This window comes from Lutjanus erythropterus, chromosome 7, assembly GCF_056507025.1.
Source record: "Lutjanus erythropterus isolate fLutEry1 chromosome 7, fLutEry1.hap2, whole genome shotgun sequence".
Lineage (NCBI taxonomy): Eukaryota > Metazoa > Chordata > Actinopteri > Lutjaniformes > Lutjanidae > Lutjanus > Lutjanus erythropterus.
The window spans coordinates 8871707-8888146 of NC_139323.1; the positions used below are offsets into that span (position 1 = coordinate 8871707).

Sequence of the window (16440 nt, forward strand, 5' to 3'; positions counted from 1 at the left end):
GTGGAACTGAAAGCCGTGCATCATTTTAATCATTTAATATCTTTGACTAATAACCAGAAAAACAGGGAATCCCCAGAGAGGGTATCTAATAAAGCACACAGTCATATCCAGTGTTTGACCACTGACAACATGACCCTTGACATGGTTTCTTCACCAGATGCAATTCTTTATATTTCAGACTCAAACTCACTGCTGCTGATAATGACAATGTGATAACCTATGCAGTCTTCAAAAGGGAATTCTGAAGAAAATACAAATCAGAAAACATGGCAGAAATTTTCATCAAGTAAAAGTGGATGTTATGAAAAGTCATGCTGAATTGTCATAGCAGGCAATAGACCACACTGATATGTAATGGTAGGATAAACACAGGTGTTACTAGTGATACTAATTCAGGTTCAGAGTCAGGGTGCTGTTACTGTGCATGTTGGCTCACTGGAAATGCTCTGCTACATTAAATGAGGTATCACTGGTAGCACCTGTAGCTGCAAAAAGGTATATGGCTCAGTTATATTCAAGCATACGCCATGACAGTGTGACAGTGAGCCAGCATGAGTAATACCAGGACCCTGAAGCAGGGTCCATACAACTATCATTGATTGACTTATTTACATCTGTGTTTTCCTTCTGTCACAAGTCAGAATGTCTGTTTATGAAGGCTGAAGTTCTGCTCGGCTCAAGAATTTTCCTTCACACACACACACTTGATCTGTAAGGTCAAACTCGTAGAGCCATACAATTGGAGTCCTAACACATTTCTGTAGTTGGCTACTGCCATCTAGTGTTTAATTGAACGTATTGCAATATTGCGCCAGTAAAACGGATCACGCCTACCGGTTTCTTCTTCGCTGATTATTTCATGTCAGTGTGGAAGCTATAGCAATCAGCAGCTCGTAGGGAACACACCGTTTCCTTGAATTAATTATGGATTTCTCTGGTTTTGAACTTTGTTGGAAACATTTGGGATAATGAAGGTACCTGACATATGTCCAGTGTTTTCCTTTAGATATTTTAATCTAGAAATATTACATATTACAGCTCTCATTCAGTATTGTTTATGTTGGCTCACTGGAAAGGCTCTGCTACACTGAATGGAATGGGACCTTAATTAGTATCATTGGTAACACGTGTGTTTACCCTGTTGGTAAGAAGGACTGTAAGTTTCATGATAGTACTTTCATAATTCAATATCAGCAGACTACATATCCATAAAATGACATTGTTTGAAAGAATGAATACCCTTTTAAGTTTTTTTTTTAAATACTTGAATACTATTGAAAAATTAAAACTAAAAAATAAGATTGAGACATTTCAAATTTACTGAAATTGTTTAGCAGATCCTTAAAGGTTTATGTTATTCTTTCCTTTCTATTATCTGTTGTGCAATTAATTTATTTTCATATTACATTTATATTGTGAAGTATTTGCAACATTTATAACAAAAAAGGTGTTAGATGTTAGGATTGGTTTAATTTAATAATTTATAAATCAAGCAAGATAACCAAACCCTCATCAAAGACAGGACTCATAACTTGTAAGGACAGTGTTTCTCATGGACCCTTCAGTATTACAAATGCTTGCCAAAGTCAGCACAAAAAATGACACATATATAAGTAGAAAATAGTGTTCACAATTCTACAATATAAATAGATAAGCAAAAATAATGCTTTAATTACACATATATAACCTGCAGCCACAACATGTCACATGTCAAGTTTAGATTTGGTACTATCATACAAGACACAACATTCAGTCATTGTTGAAACTCATCTTATATACAGCTCTTGCACTGAGAGACTGCCTCTGAAATGACACTGAATTACTGAGAGGCACACTGAATATAGTGTTGTAGTGATATAATAATGAAAAGGTGACTCTACACTAATACAATCTAGTAGTGGGACAACATTCAGTGGGCCTGTTAAAACCTTGAAGGCAACACTCCACATGAAAGTACACAGGATATATTCAGTTCCTATTTAAACAATTCAAATCAGTAAGTTGACTAATGAACTGTTTCCCAGTCTTTAGTTGAGTGTGACTGTGTCTCATGATGAGGAGAGTTGCATTCTTGAGTATTAATAAAATTAAATAAAGAACGATTATTATCACAATAACTGTTCCATAAGAAACTGTGACGAGATTTAAGTAAAATGTTAAGTGAAAGTAGTTATAAATACACTGTAGCTTTGGTCACTTAAAGGGACAGTTCCCCCCAAAATCAAAAATGTTTCCTTTTAACCATAGTGCTATCTTGATTGTTTTGGTTGCAGAGTTTTGGAGATCTTGGCTGTAGAGTTGTCACGAAAGAGACATTACTGTTGTATTTTTTTGGCGATTGAGCATCACAATCCAAGTGCCATTCAGTTCCATTATATTGGAGAGAAGGCAGGCATCTCTACGGCTGATATCACCAAAACTAAGCAATTCACACCAAAACAATCTAGATGGATGAATAGCACTACAAGTAAGAGGATAATATGTACTTTTGACAAATCAAGTACAGAGTCTGTGTTATAATAAATTCGGTATGGCACAAAAGTTATATCCATGTGAAGGCAACTAAATCAGTCCGTCTTCTTCTTCCAGGTTATCAAGGCCTCCTGGGAAATGCGGAGTAAAACAACCCCGACACAAACTGTTGCCAAACCACAGAGGATGGCAAGGCTATCAGTTAAAGTTAGTGCGGTCCACTCCCTGAAGAGCAGAGCAGAAGCGAGAATGACGGTGGATGTGAAAGTCACATAATACATGGCTTCAAACATGTTGGAGCTGAAGCACTCCAAGGCTTTGTTTATGAAGAAGAACTGTATCAGGATGCTGACAGCCAGCGTCCCCAGCAGGCCCAGGAAGAGAACCAGAGCCCCGTTGCTCGGCGGCCCTTCCCCAAAGACGTCTTGTGCAACCAGGCCGAGTCCTTTGCTGCTCGGAACTGTGAAGCTTCCAAAGAGGGAACATATGGCGACGTACACCATGATGTTTGATGAGCCGTGAGCCGGAGCAATCCACACAATTAGTATGACCAGCAGCAGGACCACCAAGAGGGCATAAAGCACAAACACTGCAGGATGAGAAATTATATCGTCATTTTAATGCCATTATATTGTATACCTGACATTTTACTGGCCTGCTTCTAATTTGACAGTGCACTTTTAATTTTAATAATTGTTGGGGACACTTCTCAGAATTACTAGAGTAAATCAGCAGCAAAAACACAAACAAATTTGACTTTGTCACCTGGGTCTGACAGCCTCTCCTCTAACTCCAGTCTTGATGTTACAGCAGCTGCTTTAGGGGCATGAATGATAAGCACAACAGAGCCACAGCAACACAACAAACAGCCAAGCTTTCCCAGGATGTTTAAGTGCTCCTTTAAGACCCAAGAAGCCAGCACAGCCCTGCATCACACAAACAAAGCAACTTGTTGCAAGATCCGCAAGGCAATTAATAGAATCCTGAAAATGTTATACAGTGTAATAGTTTTCAATCCCGACTCTGCACTTTGGTGCTTAGTAAATGAAAAACAATGCAGTGACACAATGAGATTAAAGCAGCACACAATGTTTTAATGTCATGGGAGCAAAATAATTTATACAAAGTAAGGGTGTTGCGATATACTGGTATCGATGAGAAATTAAATATTGATATCATCTAAATGATATACATAATACTGTTAGTCTATTTGCCTTTTCACCATCCATCAAGTGAAACTGCACTTTCTGAATGCTTTTGTATAGTTTTGGTTACAGACCCTCTCTCAGCCTCCCTGTACTCATATTTTGAGTGTAATTCAGTTGCTGAAATTTGATTAAATTTAACAGTTTTTTTCTATAGCTATCGCAATAATGATAATATTGTTATCATTAATACTCTTGGCTGTGATAACTAAAGAACTGAATAAAGATCTGATTGTGACAGCTTTAATACAGAGTGAATGAAACTAGAGCTGCACGATTCTTGCAGAATTGAGATCACAATTTTCTCACATGATTCTTAGTTTTTTTCAACAAAAACATTTTTTAGATGCTTAAATAACAAAAGTGTGTCTGAGATGCTTGCTGTATAAACAGGGCTTCAAACAGATGATAACATATAACGTATATCAAAGTGCTATACTACTTCAAGTCTCTTTTCCTCTCTTTAATTAAATGTTGCTGAATATAAAAAAAAAATGTCAATGCGGTGTATAACATTTTATAAAATTTTTTTGTTTGTGTGGTCTGGTGGCTGGGATTTTGTCATGTGGTGTATTTGTTCTGTAGAAGTGAGTGAATGGTCATCATTAGAAATGAGATCACATAGATGTATGTATCTGCCTGATCAGCTACTGTCTGCAAAGACTCAGATATAAGGACAAATCTCTTGAAAATAGTTCTGCTTATGAGTATAGCGAAAAAACAAAACAAAACAAAAAAAACCTAAGGATGTAATGGTACCAAAAACTCAAAGTAACATAATACCACAATAAGAAGTCCATGATATGATATATATCACAATGTTAAAATAATAAATAAATAAAAATTACAACTTTTTAATATTATTATTCATAGAAAATTCATATTCATAGACAATTTGTTTTTCTTTTTAACTTAAAGTGCTTCTGCTTTAATTCTTCAATAAAGTAAGCTAAAATAAAATAAAAGCCAGCCATGACCTTAGCATGTGCAAAATCTGTCATGAATTGTCTTGGCAATGAATGCTTAAATTATGTACGTATGGTTGCAAAATAAAAAGAATGCAGCAGCCAGTAGGAGGCATTTTATAAAATTAACAAAAAATATTAAAATAAAATAATTAGCCATGCAGTATCACAATAGATATAATCACAGTTAAGACATTTTATTGTTGCAGTATCACAATATTTGATGTGTTGTTACATCCCTAAAAAATACAGTATGTTGCTATATACACTGTATGGTGTTTCTATTCTAATCAAATCATATCACAATGTCAAACTCAATGCTTAAGAAAAAAATAAATAAAAAGAATCACATTCTCTCTGGACTTACCCAAATAACACTCCAAGAGCTCCTAGTGGTGTCACTATCACAGCAGGGGCCACATTGTATGCCAGGAAATTCCCAATTTGACCAACAACCACTATTGAGATTCATGAACAGAAGTGTCAACACACTAAACATTAATGGAGAGTACTGTTTTAAATAACTGAAAAAGAAAAGGACACACTGCAGAGTTTTGTAGCGTAAAGTGATTTATGCATCCACAGCCGACAGATGGCGCTATACTTACTGGACAATGTGCCAGCCCACCACACCGCATCTGTGAGGTACGAGCCTCCTATAGAAAATATAGTAGACAGTTTAGTCTGTAGTCTACGACCCTTTATCTGACTTATTGATGTGTTTTATATGATTTCAACATTTCCACCCATGTAGATATAATGAAAGCTGAGCTAAAGTCCGTCTACTTATCTGCTGTTTCTGTCTACCTCTGTCGCGGGAGCGTAATATTCCCTTTTTTTGAAGCACAAATGTCGACCCATTGATGAAACTTGAAATAACTGCTATGACTATTCCAGCCACGGGCAACGAAGCGCCGTTTGGCTCGGAGCTAACAGTCATTACTGTTGCTGTTGTTTTTCAGGTTTAGCTCCACCAGCAGAATGACTGAGAGTCTACAGTCCAACTTTGTATACGGAAGTGAGACAGTGCGCATGCGCGGTTCCTTGACCACCCGGCTGTACCATCCCAGCATCACTCATGATCTCACTGCACTTTGCTAAATTATAAAGTTTTAGCCTCAAACAGCTTATTAATAGTCGCGCCACATTGCAGTGACATTCTGCTTATTTGTATTTTCTTTGTGTCTGAAATAGCCACAGTTTAGTATCACATTTCATTATCAATCAGTGAAATTGCATTTTAAACAGTTTAAAGGGATCACTTTATATCAATATCTGTTGGCTATTATCCTCTGTTGTGCCGTGATCAGTTTTGGAAAGTACAAATAAAAAGGAAAGGAGAGGGTCCTGCACACTGAGTAAGAGCTGCTTGCCTTGTGAGTCATATTCTTCATTTTAAAGGAGAGTCCTCCTTGAGGACACAAAAATATCCCCTTGAGCAAAAATACCTATTTAGATCACCATGCCTCTGCCTTAGTGCTGGGGTGACAACAAATTCTCAAAAATGCTGAAACATTTCTTTTTTGCATAATCTTTGGACTTATCTTATATTGTATACTTGTATCCTTAACTTTCTACATAAAACCTGTGGGGATAAACACTATTTAAGTGTGTCACAATAGCTTCTTTCTTATCCTTAAATTAAATGTTAAAGCCATTTGTTCAGTTTGTCAGAGAGAAATGTTACCCTTTTAGTCTGTAATGAGAAATCTTCATGCACAGGAATTGGCATACTGGCCCACTGACAGCTTGGGCCCCTGGAGGTTCAATAATCCCTTTATGATGGATCACTGAGATTATATTTGTTGAATTTTGGTTTAACAGATCCAGCTATCTTGCTGATCCTTCTTCTGGAATAACTCCTGTGTTTGTTGCGGAAAACATGATAGTGCATTAAAAATGAGCATTCAGCAGCTCTAAAATTATGTTCTTCATGACCAAATAAGAAGATTATATTAATAACAAGGAACCCCAATTTCTGTCTAAATTATAGATAAGTGATATTGGTTAGATGGTTTATGGTCAAATAGATAATAAAATCAGCAGACAGATATAATAACAAAAATGGAAACAGACCTTTTTCACAGCAGCCATACTGTTATGAAATAGTAGGATAAACACAGGTGTTACCAATGACAATAATTAAAGTCCCATTCCATTTTGTGTAGCATAGCCTTGCACCCTGACTTTGTTTGACTTAAATGGACAGGAACCTTTATTTTAATGTATTGTATGTATTTATTTGCACAATAACGTGAGAAATACATCAACAAGAGAAAAAAAGAAGCCAACTGCACAGGTGAGGTTTATAAAAAAGGAATCTCACCTCAGTAAGCATTATACATAAGCAAATACAAAAAACATGCTATCTACAAAAGTGAGCAAACAAGCCACCATTTGGTCAAAGAGCAAACATAAAGTAAGCTATTTATATCAAGCAACAGCATAAACTAAATAAAAAAAAAACTTAAATTAGTACCATTTATCACCTGTGTTTGCCCTACTATTTCATGTCAGCATTGCTGATGTGAAAAACTTCTCTTAGATTTAAGCATGATAATGGTTTTAAATGTCAATGTTATCGAATTATTTTTAAATAAATAACCTATTTAATTAAATAAACATAGAAAACTTTATGAAATGCTAAATAAACCCTCTGTGAAAGAAGTATCTCCACCCATTCATTTAGATACACCGCCATCTACCGGACAGTTTGGCTTCATTCGCGGCCAACCCCGCCCCTCCTATGTCCCGCCTCGAATCCAAACGTAGCGCTTATTTTAAGACACCTTTTAGCACACGCGGGCGGAGTTTACTCTGTGGGCCACGCATCAGATCGGATGCGAAGCCCCATCCAGCGGGCTGTTGCGGTACAGATCAATCGCAATGACTCTCCTTGTTACGACTACGTACGTAGTTTGTTTCCATGCCTCGTGCCGTTAAAGCGACCTGTCAATCAAGACCATTATGAACGTCTTGTTAATGCAGCAAAGCAGCTGAGGGGACGAGAATATCTTGAGACGAGACCGCAGGTAAATTAGATATTTATTGTGCAAAATGATATGTTGCCCGTTGTGTTGCAGAACTGGCCAATTCGCTGAACCTCGTTCGGTTCAGTGTCATGACACAGAAGCTTGCTCATCGTTGCCTGGATGATGAGAGCTGGTTTTAGCGTTAGCAAGCTAACCCTCTGTTAGTATTAGCTGTCTAGCAAGCTAAGTAGTTAGCTTTAGCCGCCAAGCTAATGTGAACGTTACTTAGCATTAGGTGTTGCGTTATGAGCGAATTGATGCTGTGTCAGTGTGCGTTATTACCCACTGGACCTATGTCTGTTCATATATGATAACCTGGTTATAACCACTTTATCAAGGTTAACAGAGACTGTGCCCTTGCTAGCATTTAATGCTATGATATTCTCGTTTTCCTTCCAACCACTCATGTAACGTTAGAGTTATGGATAGCCTACATCTTTGGCCTTAAATTCTAACTTTAATCATTTTAATGAAGCTAATGCAAGGTACAACGTATAGTTGTATGTCCCAATAGTAATTTTAATTTAAGATTAAGAAAATTGCAGCTAGAATACCATATGTAATTGAAAAGGTTGACCTAATTAAGCAGACATTCTGTGTAGTTAATGTTACTTAAACCGGAACATTCGCGATAAAAGCAGCGATATATGGAAGTTACCTAGTTGGTGTCTGCTGTTAATTTCTGTATTGTAAGATTTGTCAGTGAAATTGATGTAATGCAGTCCTGTGTTTTGAAAACTGGCATTGGGCTTCCCTTCTGTTTACTTGTGGATGGTAATAATAGGTTAGTTATGCTGATCATCCCTGAATGTATAAGTTTGAGGTAATTTTAGTTGTTAATGTACTGGCGTTTAAAGTTTTCACCTTGAAACAGATAGACTGTGAACTGCGTTTTCATTCAACTGAAAAAAAAAAAACTAACTTTAATGTTGCTAATGCTAGGTAGAAAGCTCTACCCCCCGTAATTCACAGGGACCTCATAATGTCAGGCATTATTAGCTGATCTCAGCTAACTTCGACTTTTTAATTTGTCTTAATTTGTCTTATCATAACAAAGCCTTTCATCTCTTTATCTTGCAGGTTGGCTGCGTTTGCAGCCAGGAGAGGAGAGGGGAAGATGCCTTCTCCATCTTTTACCCTGGATGCTCAGCTGAGATTTCATGACAAATGGCTGAAGATAGACTTACAGGTATGTTTACATAAAGGAGTCAATGAAAGGAACATTACTGCTTTTTCTAGGGATGCACCAATTGCGAAATTCTGAACTGACACAAACGTTTAAAATAACAATTTTGATTTATTCTCCTTTTCTGCCAGGGAAACAAAGAAATAATTTGTAGGAAAAATATGGCCCCCATTTCTCTCTTAAGTCATACCAGAGTTGTGTCCACCTAGTGGCTTTTTCTCTGAAACGGCAGTGAGGTATGCTAGCTACTGTTGTCAGTATTTGACCGCAATTAACCAATGCAAAATTTAGTGAGTGCAAAAAGATAAAAAATGCTGATAGGCTGATTGCAAACAACAATGTGAATATCGGCCGAAAAATCTGCGCATCCCTAGCCTTTTCAGATTAAGAGAACAGCATGATATTTTGTGGTTTCACTTACATATGACTGGATTTAAGTGAGAATCTGCAAAGTTCAATAATATTTTTCATCTTCATGTCAGTTGAAACTTTATATGTTCATCTATTAGCTTAGAAAATGTTCTAATCTTTGATTAATGAATACATTCATCTGTGTCTGCTGCAGAAGTCCCAACTGTTTTTTTGCCATCTGAAAAGATTATATCACTGAGTTCCTTTTTAGAGACTGCTTGTTTGTGTGACTGTGTCGTGTCATGTTGTGGACCAGCTGTGCAAAACCTGTAAACCTTGATGCTGCAGTTATTACTTAAATGTTTTTTTGTTGTTTTTATTTTTACTTTTTTTTCTACAGTGACAGAAAGTGAATGCATATGACACTTCTTGGTATAAACACTCCAAATTCTGCTACTTTAACAAACAGTGTTGAACTATAGGGGCTATATTTATATACTGCAACCACTGGCCTGCAGGCTGTATCAAGCCTCTTGGACAGATGATTATTGTTTTTCCAGTGATGTGCAGAGAGCCTATAATATTACAGCAAGTTTGGGTCAAAACAATTTAAGAAAAAAAGCTCTCTGTTGTGAGAACAAACTCATGTTGGTTGTAATTATCAGTATATGACAGATGTGGATGACACTGATACAAAACTGTGAATCCACTGTTTCATGCTACAAAGTCGACAGTGCAACAAGCTGTCTGCTCTCACCTCCACAAACTGCAGCATGACTAGACTCACCCTAAATTTGAAATTTGGTTTGCATGACTAAATGAGGACTGAAAGTGGGGAAGGGTGTCATGTTTTTCCTGTTAGAGCTCTCCTCAGTGCTGGAGGCAGCTTTAGTGTTGTGTGTCTGGTCTGGTGTCGTCTGTGTGAGCTAACATGTTTTTGACATTTAAGACCTTAGATCCTTGAAAGCAGGAGTTGGCTTTCCACTCGCAAGTATGTTTTAGAAAAGCAAAGCATGACTAGTGTACTTCTAGTCTGATGACAGAATTTTAAAGCAGATGTTGAATCAGTTGGAACTCAGTGACAAAGCAGCAATTTGTACTCTCATTCTCTATTTGTAGACAGTATTAGTTGTTGTGATTATAGAATTTTAAACTTTGATACAATACTAATATAGGAAAATGATACTTGATACCTCATTTAATACCACAGCACACCACAGATTTAAAAAAGTCCTATGCATATAGCGCTGGTACATAAGAAGTCAGTGAAACCTGCTGCAAGCTAAATTTCATGCAGGAAATAAAGGATATTATATAATTTTTAACATGTGTTGTTGAAAAAGTATTTACACTTAACCTTAATCAATATTAGTTTGTCAGTGTTAGTTTTCTTAGCTTGGTTATGAAGACTGTCTAACAGATTTTCTTCCAAAAGTGAAACAGATGGAAGACTTTGTCTTTGATCCAAATGCTTGAAAAACTAAAGAGGAATGAAATACAAGCCAGGAACCAACATGGACATTGCTATTTGAAAGTGCATTTATAGGTGATGTAACACAAAAACAAGCTAACCCAAGTTTACGGGATTAATTTTAGCTGGAATTATAATACCCTCATAATATGATAATATCCTGTCTGTGACATAGTTATGCAGAACTTGCAAAGCAAGCACATCAGAGTTGATTTTATGAATGTGCTGTGCTGATCTTCTGTTTCCTTTGGCAGCGGGCATTTTCTCCAGAAGGACTGAGTGAGATGTGGAATGAAATGGTAAAGGATGAAGAGATAATATTCAATGGAGAAGAATCAGCTCACCCAGGTATGGTACTGAGAGACTGCAACATCCATTTACCCTCTATGATTTTTATTCCCATATTTTATGCACATTGCTGCCATCTGTTTGTGATGGCACGGTATATTTTTTTCTCCATGTGAGCCATGAACACAGTTAGAACTTTAACCTTTATGTTGGAAAAGAAGGTTAATGTCAGGATTTCTTTTAATGATTTCAGAGGATTGCACTGACTGCTTTGGAGCTCAGAAGAAGGATGAACCCAACGACAAGGAGAAGAAAGAAGAGGAGGAGACTTCAACATCTGTGCATCACTCCATCATCGAGACATGGGACTGGGGGCGGCAGCCAGGTGAGAGGGATACTCGAACAAAGTTAAGATGTGACAGGCTGGAAAGTACCTTGTTGTGGACCACTACTACGATGCTGTCCTCTCCTCCTGTTGGGGCTCTTGTTATTTTACACTTTTCTGTTTACAGGTCAGGGTAATTAATACCATGCTGGAAGCAGACAGTTTCACAACACCTAAATGTCGACTAGATACAGTGATACTGACCGTTTCGACACATGTGCAACCTCTGTGTCTATCAATTTCACGTCTGTCAGGCCCTGCTGAAGTGCGCATGTTTTTCTGGCACGTGAGGTGTGGAAACTCTGTAATGACAACTTGCAGTCTGAAGGTCTGAGTGGTTATTTTTACCCCTCGGAGTGTAATCTTGGTAGGCGTTATAATGTGGCCCAGCACGGTGTAGCGTCTCTCACCCTGGCTGTGTTTACTGGGACTGGGTGGGACAGTGTTATGGTGGTGGGAGATAAGCAAGGGGGTGGGTGGGGGTTGGGGTGGGATGGGGTCTACATGCTTAGTGAATGCAGACTTTGCTAGTAGCTACTTGGCTGCTTCTCTCTCTGTTTTTTTTTCCCTTATTGACTGAGTCAGGAAATCACACTGGTCTGATTGTACAGTGAGTGAAACTGGATCGCTACATGGACAAGTGCTCTGTCACTGATGCTTAAAGTTCAAACAGCATACTTCCTGCTTTTCCATTGAGTGGTCAGATATCTGGAACATGTTGATCTCAGCAGTTAGAGCCCCAACCCACCTATTGTTTTGAAAGCAGGATAGTGCAGCCACATATGATAGATTTGCTCCAATTCTTAGCACTGATTGTGTTTGTATCCTCTCTTTTCCATGCTAGATTGTTTGTAAGGAGTTGCTATGAATTTGGTAGTTCTCTAGCACAAGTTGCTTTCTAGCCATTGGTAATGTATAATAAATAGTTTGAGACTGAGTGGGATACATATCTGTCCTGACAGCTGAGCACAGCTGACTGTAGTGTGGCTCATACAACCTCAGGCCAGTCAGGCTTACATAAAGCTTAAGTGGATTTCAGACCTGCTATTTTGGCCCATCTTGTCTTCCCTGCAGCACTGCTGTATAGACACATAATAAAACATTTTCTTTTGAACCGGATCAGAACAAAGGACTGCTTGTGATAAAGGCCAGTGGGGAAAATATTGAATGTAGTGAATATTCTTTTTTTTAATTAAGGAACAGTCAAGACTGCAAGCAATAAGCGTAAGTGTCATAGGACCCTTTCTTTGAAAAAACACTGCTGCTAGTGGAATGAAGATTTAATGATAGGAAATGGTGTTTCATCACTTATTGCAATATACTTACTTTAGATAAAAGTGTATTTTTATCTATGGTTTATTTATATTGGTAAACAGAAAAGTGCAGAGATGCGTATACACAAAATACATTGCAAATCAAGTCAAAGTTATTTAAACCATGAGTGTCTGCTTTGTGTTACTGTTACAGTGAAACATTGCAGATAGTGGATTGTTTTTTCTTTTCTTAGCCAATTTGCTCACCACTGTAGTCACCACTGCTTCCCGCCGCTGCTTCCCACTTTCACTCTGTAAGTTAGTTGTGTTAAGCTTGAAACAATGTTAGCTAGCTAGCTGTGCTGTGGAAGCTAAGCTAGGAAAACAATAGCAGCATGACTCAACGACACACACTAAAAGCGGCCTGCAGAAAAATAACACAGCTGCCACCAGTGTAACCGAGCATTGTGGGTTCACCTAGCTGGGGAGGTTTAATGAGAAAATAATAAATGGGACATAGAGATGCAATGTAAGTGCAGTGACCAGCAGCTGCAGCTTCTTTTTATTTTCTCTGTCATATCTCCAAAATAGAATGAAGGCTTCTAAATCACAATGATACAAGGGTAGAGGGCTCAATGGTTGTTGATGTGTCAGCCATCAGTGATGGACAATGGCATTGTACATTGGCCCAACCTTTTTTGGTATAAAAATAAAGCAGCGAGCCCCAAGAGGCCATGGTTTACATTGATTTTTGAACAGCTAAGCAGCATTTTTAACATTGTTCTAAAATCACTGTAAATCACAGCTTCACATGGCTTATTGCTTTTATAAAATGGTTACTACCAATACCTGGCAAGGTTTCATAAACTAAACACACAGCAACAGAAAAAAGCAATTTATTGATAAGAAATAATAATTCTTCTGCTGAGCAATGCAACTCTTCAGCAACATTGAGCAGAATGGTTATCAAACAACACACAGGTGCAGGGGAAAGCATGCTTAAAGATATTTCTCTTAGCTGTTGTTACTTGGAAGCAATATGATTTTGTTACAGTGTAGATGAACCAAGCTATAACAACAATTATATATAACCAGAGAAAGGTAACCATAATAGGCAATAAATAAAAACATGCAATCTAAAGTTATGGTGTTAATTTGCCATAGATTGTTGATGGGGTTTTTTGTTTTTGATGGAGATTAAAGGATGAATGGAGACACCAGGACTGGCTGATTGGTGGATCACTGATGTGTTGGTTAGGCCTTGCATGTAGGCTGACATAACTGCTGAAACCATATAGTTCACCTTTACCGTTTTTCACAGTGGCATAATACTGTCAGCCTGGTTTAGCCTCTTTTTTAATAATTGTTTTTAAATCAATATCCACATCTATCTCAGCACAACTGAAAACAGCAAACTGACTTCATCATCTGTTTAATGGTCATTAATGTCAGCATTTCTACTTTTTTAAAAACCTTCCTCCTTTATCCTGTCCATCTCTTTCTGCCACTCGACCATGCTTAGCCCACCCATTAAATCATAATTCACAACAAAATCTGACATTTTGAAAGAATTTGTTTGGCGCTGTAAAACTGGTGTTATTTGGTCACAGGTGTGTGTTTATAAAGTATTTTATAATGGCTTTGAAAGCAGCTTAGCCCGTCATAATCAAGGACTGCAATGATCTATTTTCTGATATATGTTTAAACCATAATGGACTTCTCAGCGTTGAAATAGCAAGTATTCTAACCACGTTTAAGTCCCCCTTTTGCTTTAGTTTTACAAATATTACAAATGTACATTCATTTTTCACAGCTTAATAATACAATGACATGCAAGTGGGCAAGTTTATCTTTCTGTGAGAAGTAATTATAGGTGACAAATGAGGTCCATTATGATGATTATGTTTTCATTGCCCTTTCCCTTGTGTGCGTTTAGATGAGACTGAATTGAAGGACTGTCTGATGGTCCTGGTAGATGACCAGCAGAAGCTCTCGGCTCAGATGGCCAAAAGCACCCTGTCTGCCCAACGCCTGCGCCAGCGGCTAGTCATCCTGGAGCGCTACCTCATCTCTCTGAGCCACAGCATGATGGAGGAGAAGTACAAGGTCCGCTGGAAGACGCCCCCCAGTCCACCACTGCCTGCTGCTGACAATAAGAGGTGAGTAATTAATGTAAGCTATTGATTGAGCCAGGAAAGTTAAGAGTGTACAAAACACAGTACTGTTTCTTCATGGTATGTACTTTCATGAGTTAAAGCTTGCAGGATTAACCTTGTGTGAATGCACACTGTGTTTTCCGTATACAGGCCTCTTAAACACACTCACACATGCATCTTGTGTTAATCCTGGGTGTTTTTTTTTTTTTTTTTTAAAGCCCTCGTCCGGCCAGTAAAGGTGTTGAAGGTTTGGCCAGAGTTGGCTCCAGAGCAGCTCTCTCCTTTGCTTTTGCTTTCCTGCGGCGGGCTTGGAGGTCAGGTAAGAATATCAGAATACTGTGAAGACATTACGTGCCCTAGTGGTGGTGATGATAGCTGCTGTCATGCTAATGGAGCTCAACAGCTGTTGACGAATGTGTGACACCATATTACAAGCTGCTCATAGTAAACAACCCAACATATTTCTCAATGCTGTGTTTTTAGCATTGGTTTGTGACAGTGGCTAGATGAAGGGCTGCAGGAGTCTTTTGGATTAGAATGTAGCGAACATGATAAAGAGTCATTAGGTCACATGTAGCTCTGAATCAGGCAACTTTTTTTTTTTAATTTTGTCATTAAATGTTTAAATGTAAATGTTTATTGCACAGTGTAAGGGCTATAGACTAATGAAACATTTTGTTTTTAGATTGGTTCCTGCCACAAGGCATATTTGCCTAGAAAAAGATGTCTCCATTATAGACAACATGAATGAACAAATTTTGTTTTTCTTGCAATGTTTTCTTCCAATGTTACTCCCCACCCCCAACCCCTCACCAACCCCTGCTATAGTCACATGTTTGTGTGAGGCAATAATGTTACTCAAACTATGTTATCACTATGCAGTGCATGTCATTACAGTAGATTTTAGCTCTTCCCAAATTTCAGTTTACTTCTTCAGTGAACATGCAGTTGACTTTTCACTTTAGGCTGTTGTTTGTAGTGTCCATTTGTTTTGGACTGGCACTGAACTGTGTTCTTTAAAATTAATCCCATTCATATATGTAAAAGGGGTCAGACAAACATATTTTAATATAATAGAGTCCAATACAACAACACCATAGACTTTGACTTCATTAAGAACCACCAGAATAGAATATGATTTTACAAGTAATATATAATCAATATAAATTGTATCTAGGTATACATGTGAATCACATAGTCTGATTATATTTAATAATATGTTTATTTAAAAGTCCCTCACTGTTAGCTTGGAGATACTGTTTTTGTTACATGTACTGATGTGAGGTTGAGAGCTGCCTGTCCACAGGGACTGGGTGGGAACAAAGAACTGGCCTCTTCTCTGTAGCTTTCCTGTAACATGAGCAGCACACACACACACACCCACAGACACACACTGACAGTTAAGCCTCTCATCCTCAGTCTCGCTGTATTCCTGGAATACACTGTAAGAACAACAGAAGTGTAACAGTGTGTCCTTTCAGCCGTGCAAATTTTAGATATTCTAGAGCTTTCTCTTTTGATAGTGCGGGTTCTTAAACATAGAATAAGTACTACCTGAATTTGTCAGCTGCTGTTTGTAAATGCATCAGAAAGATAGTTGATTATTGAGTTTTATTCCCAATACCAATGTTTTGGGTTTGTAAAGCGTCCCAAGCACAGCAAAATAATGAGAAAAT

The 16440-nt window shown here is 37.8% G+C and overlaps 2 protein-coding genes across 2 annotated transcripts in view; one reads left to right on the plus strand and one right to left on the minus strand.

The window, feature by feature from the left end:
* Positions 1-1744: 1744 nt before the first annotated feature.
* nipa1 (NIPA magnesium transporter 1) lies at positions 1745-5674 on the minus strand. The gene is made up of 5 exons (XM_084722134.1): positions 5450-5674; positions 5251-5298; positions 5010-5100; positions 3238-3398; positions 1745-3061 (listed from the first exon to the last, which is right to left on the minus strand). Exons 1-5 carry the CDS (start codon positions 5580-5582, stop codon positions 2568-2570), a joined length of 927 nt encoding a protein of 308 aa, XP_084578260.1. The 5' UTR covers positions 5583-5674; the 3' UTR covers positions 1745-2567.
* A 1813-nt stretch (positions 5675-7487) lies between these two features.
* The window catches only part of herc2 (HECT and RLD domain containing E3 ubiquitin protein ligase 2), a 60129-nt gene continuing 51176 nt past the window's right edge, over positions 7488-16440 (plus strand). The window contains exons 1-6 of the mRNA XM_084722560.1: positions 7488-7674; positions 8755-8863; positions 10937-11030; positions 11224-11355; positions 14545-14767; positions 14983-15083. Of these exons, the coding sequence (XP_084578686.1) occupies positions 8792-8863; positions 10937-11030; positions 11224-11355; positions 14545-14767; positions 14983-15083 (622 nt within the window). The 5' untranslated portion in view covers positions 7488-7674; positions 8755-8791. The remainder of the gene's footprint in view (positions 7675-8754; positions 8864-10936; positions 11031-11223; positions 11356-14544; positions 14768-14982; positions 15084-16440) is intronic.

Bases quoted from the DNA above. Each gene is read 5' to 3' on its own strand.
- nipa1 (XM_084722134.1), bottom strand. From the start codon at position 5,582: ATGACTGTTAGCTCCGAGCCAAACGGCGCTTCGTTGCCCGTGGCTGGA. The intron at 5,101-5,250 runs GTAAGTATAGCG...GAATCTCAATAG, and splicing joins GTGGGCTGGCACATTGTCCA to TGGTTGTTGGTCAAATTGGG. The intron at 3,399-5,009 runs GTAAGTCCAGAG...TGTGTGATGCAG, and splicing joins GCTCTTGGAGTGTTATTTGG to GGCTGTGCTGGCTTCTTGGG.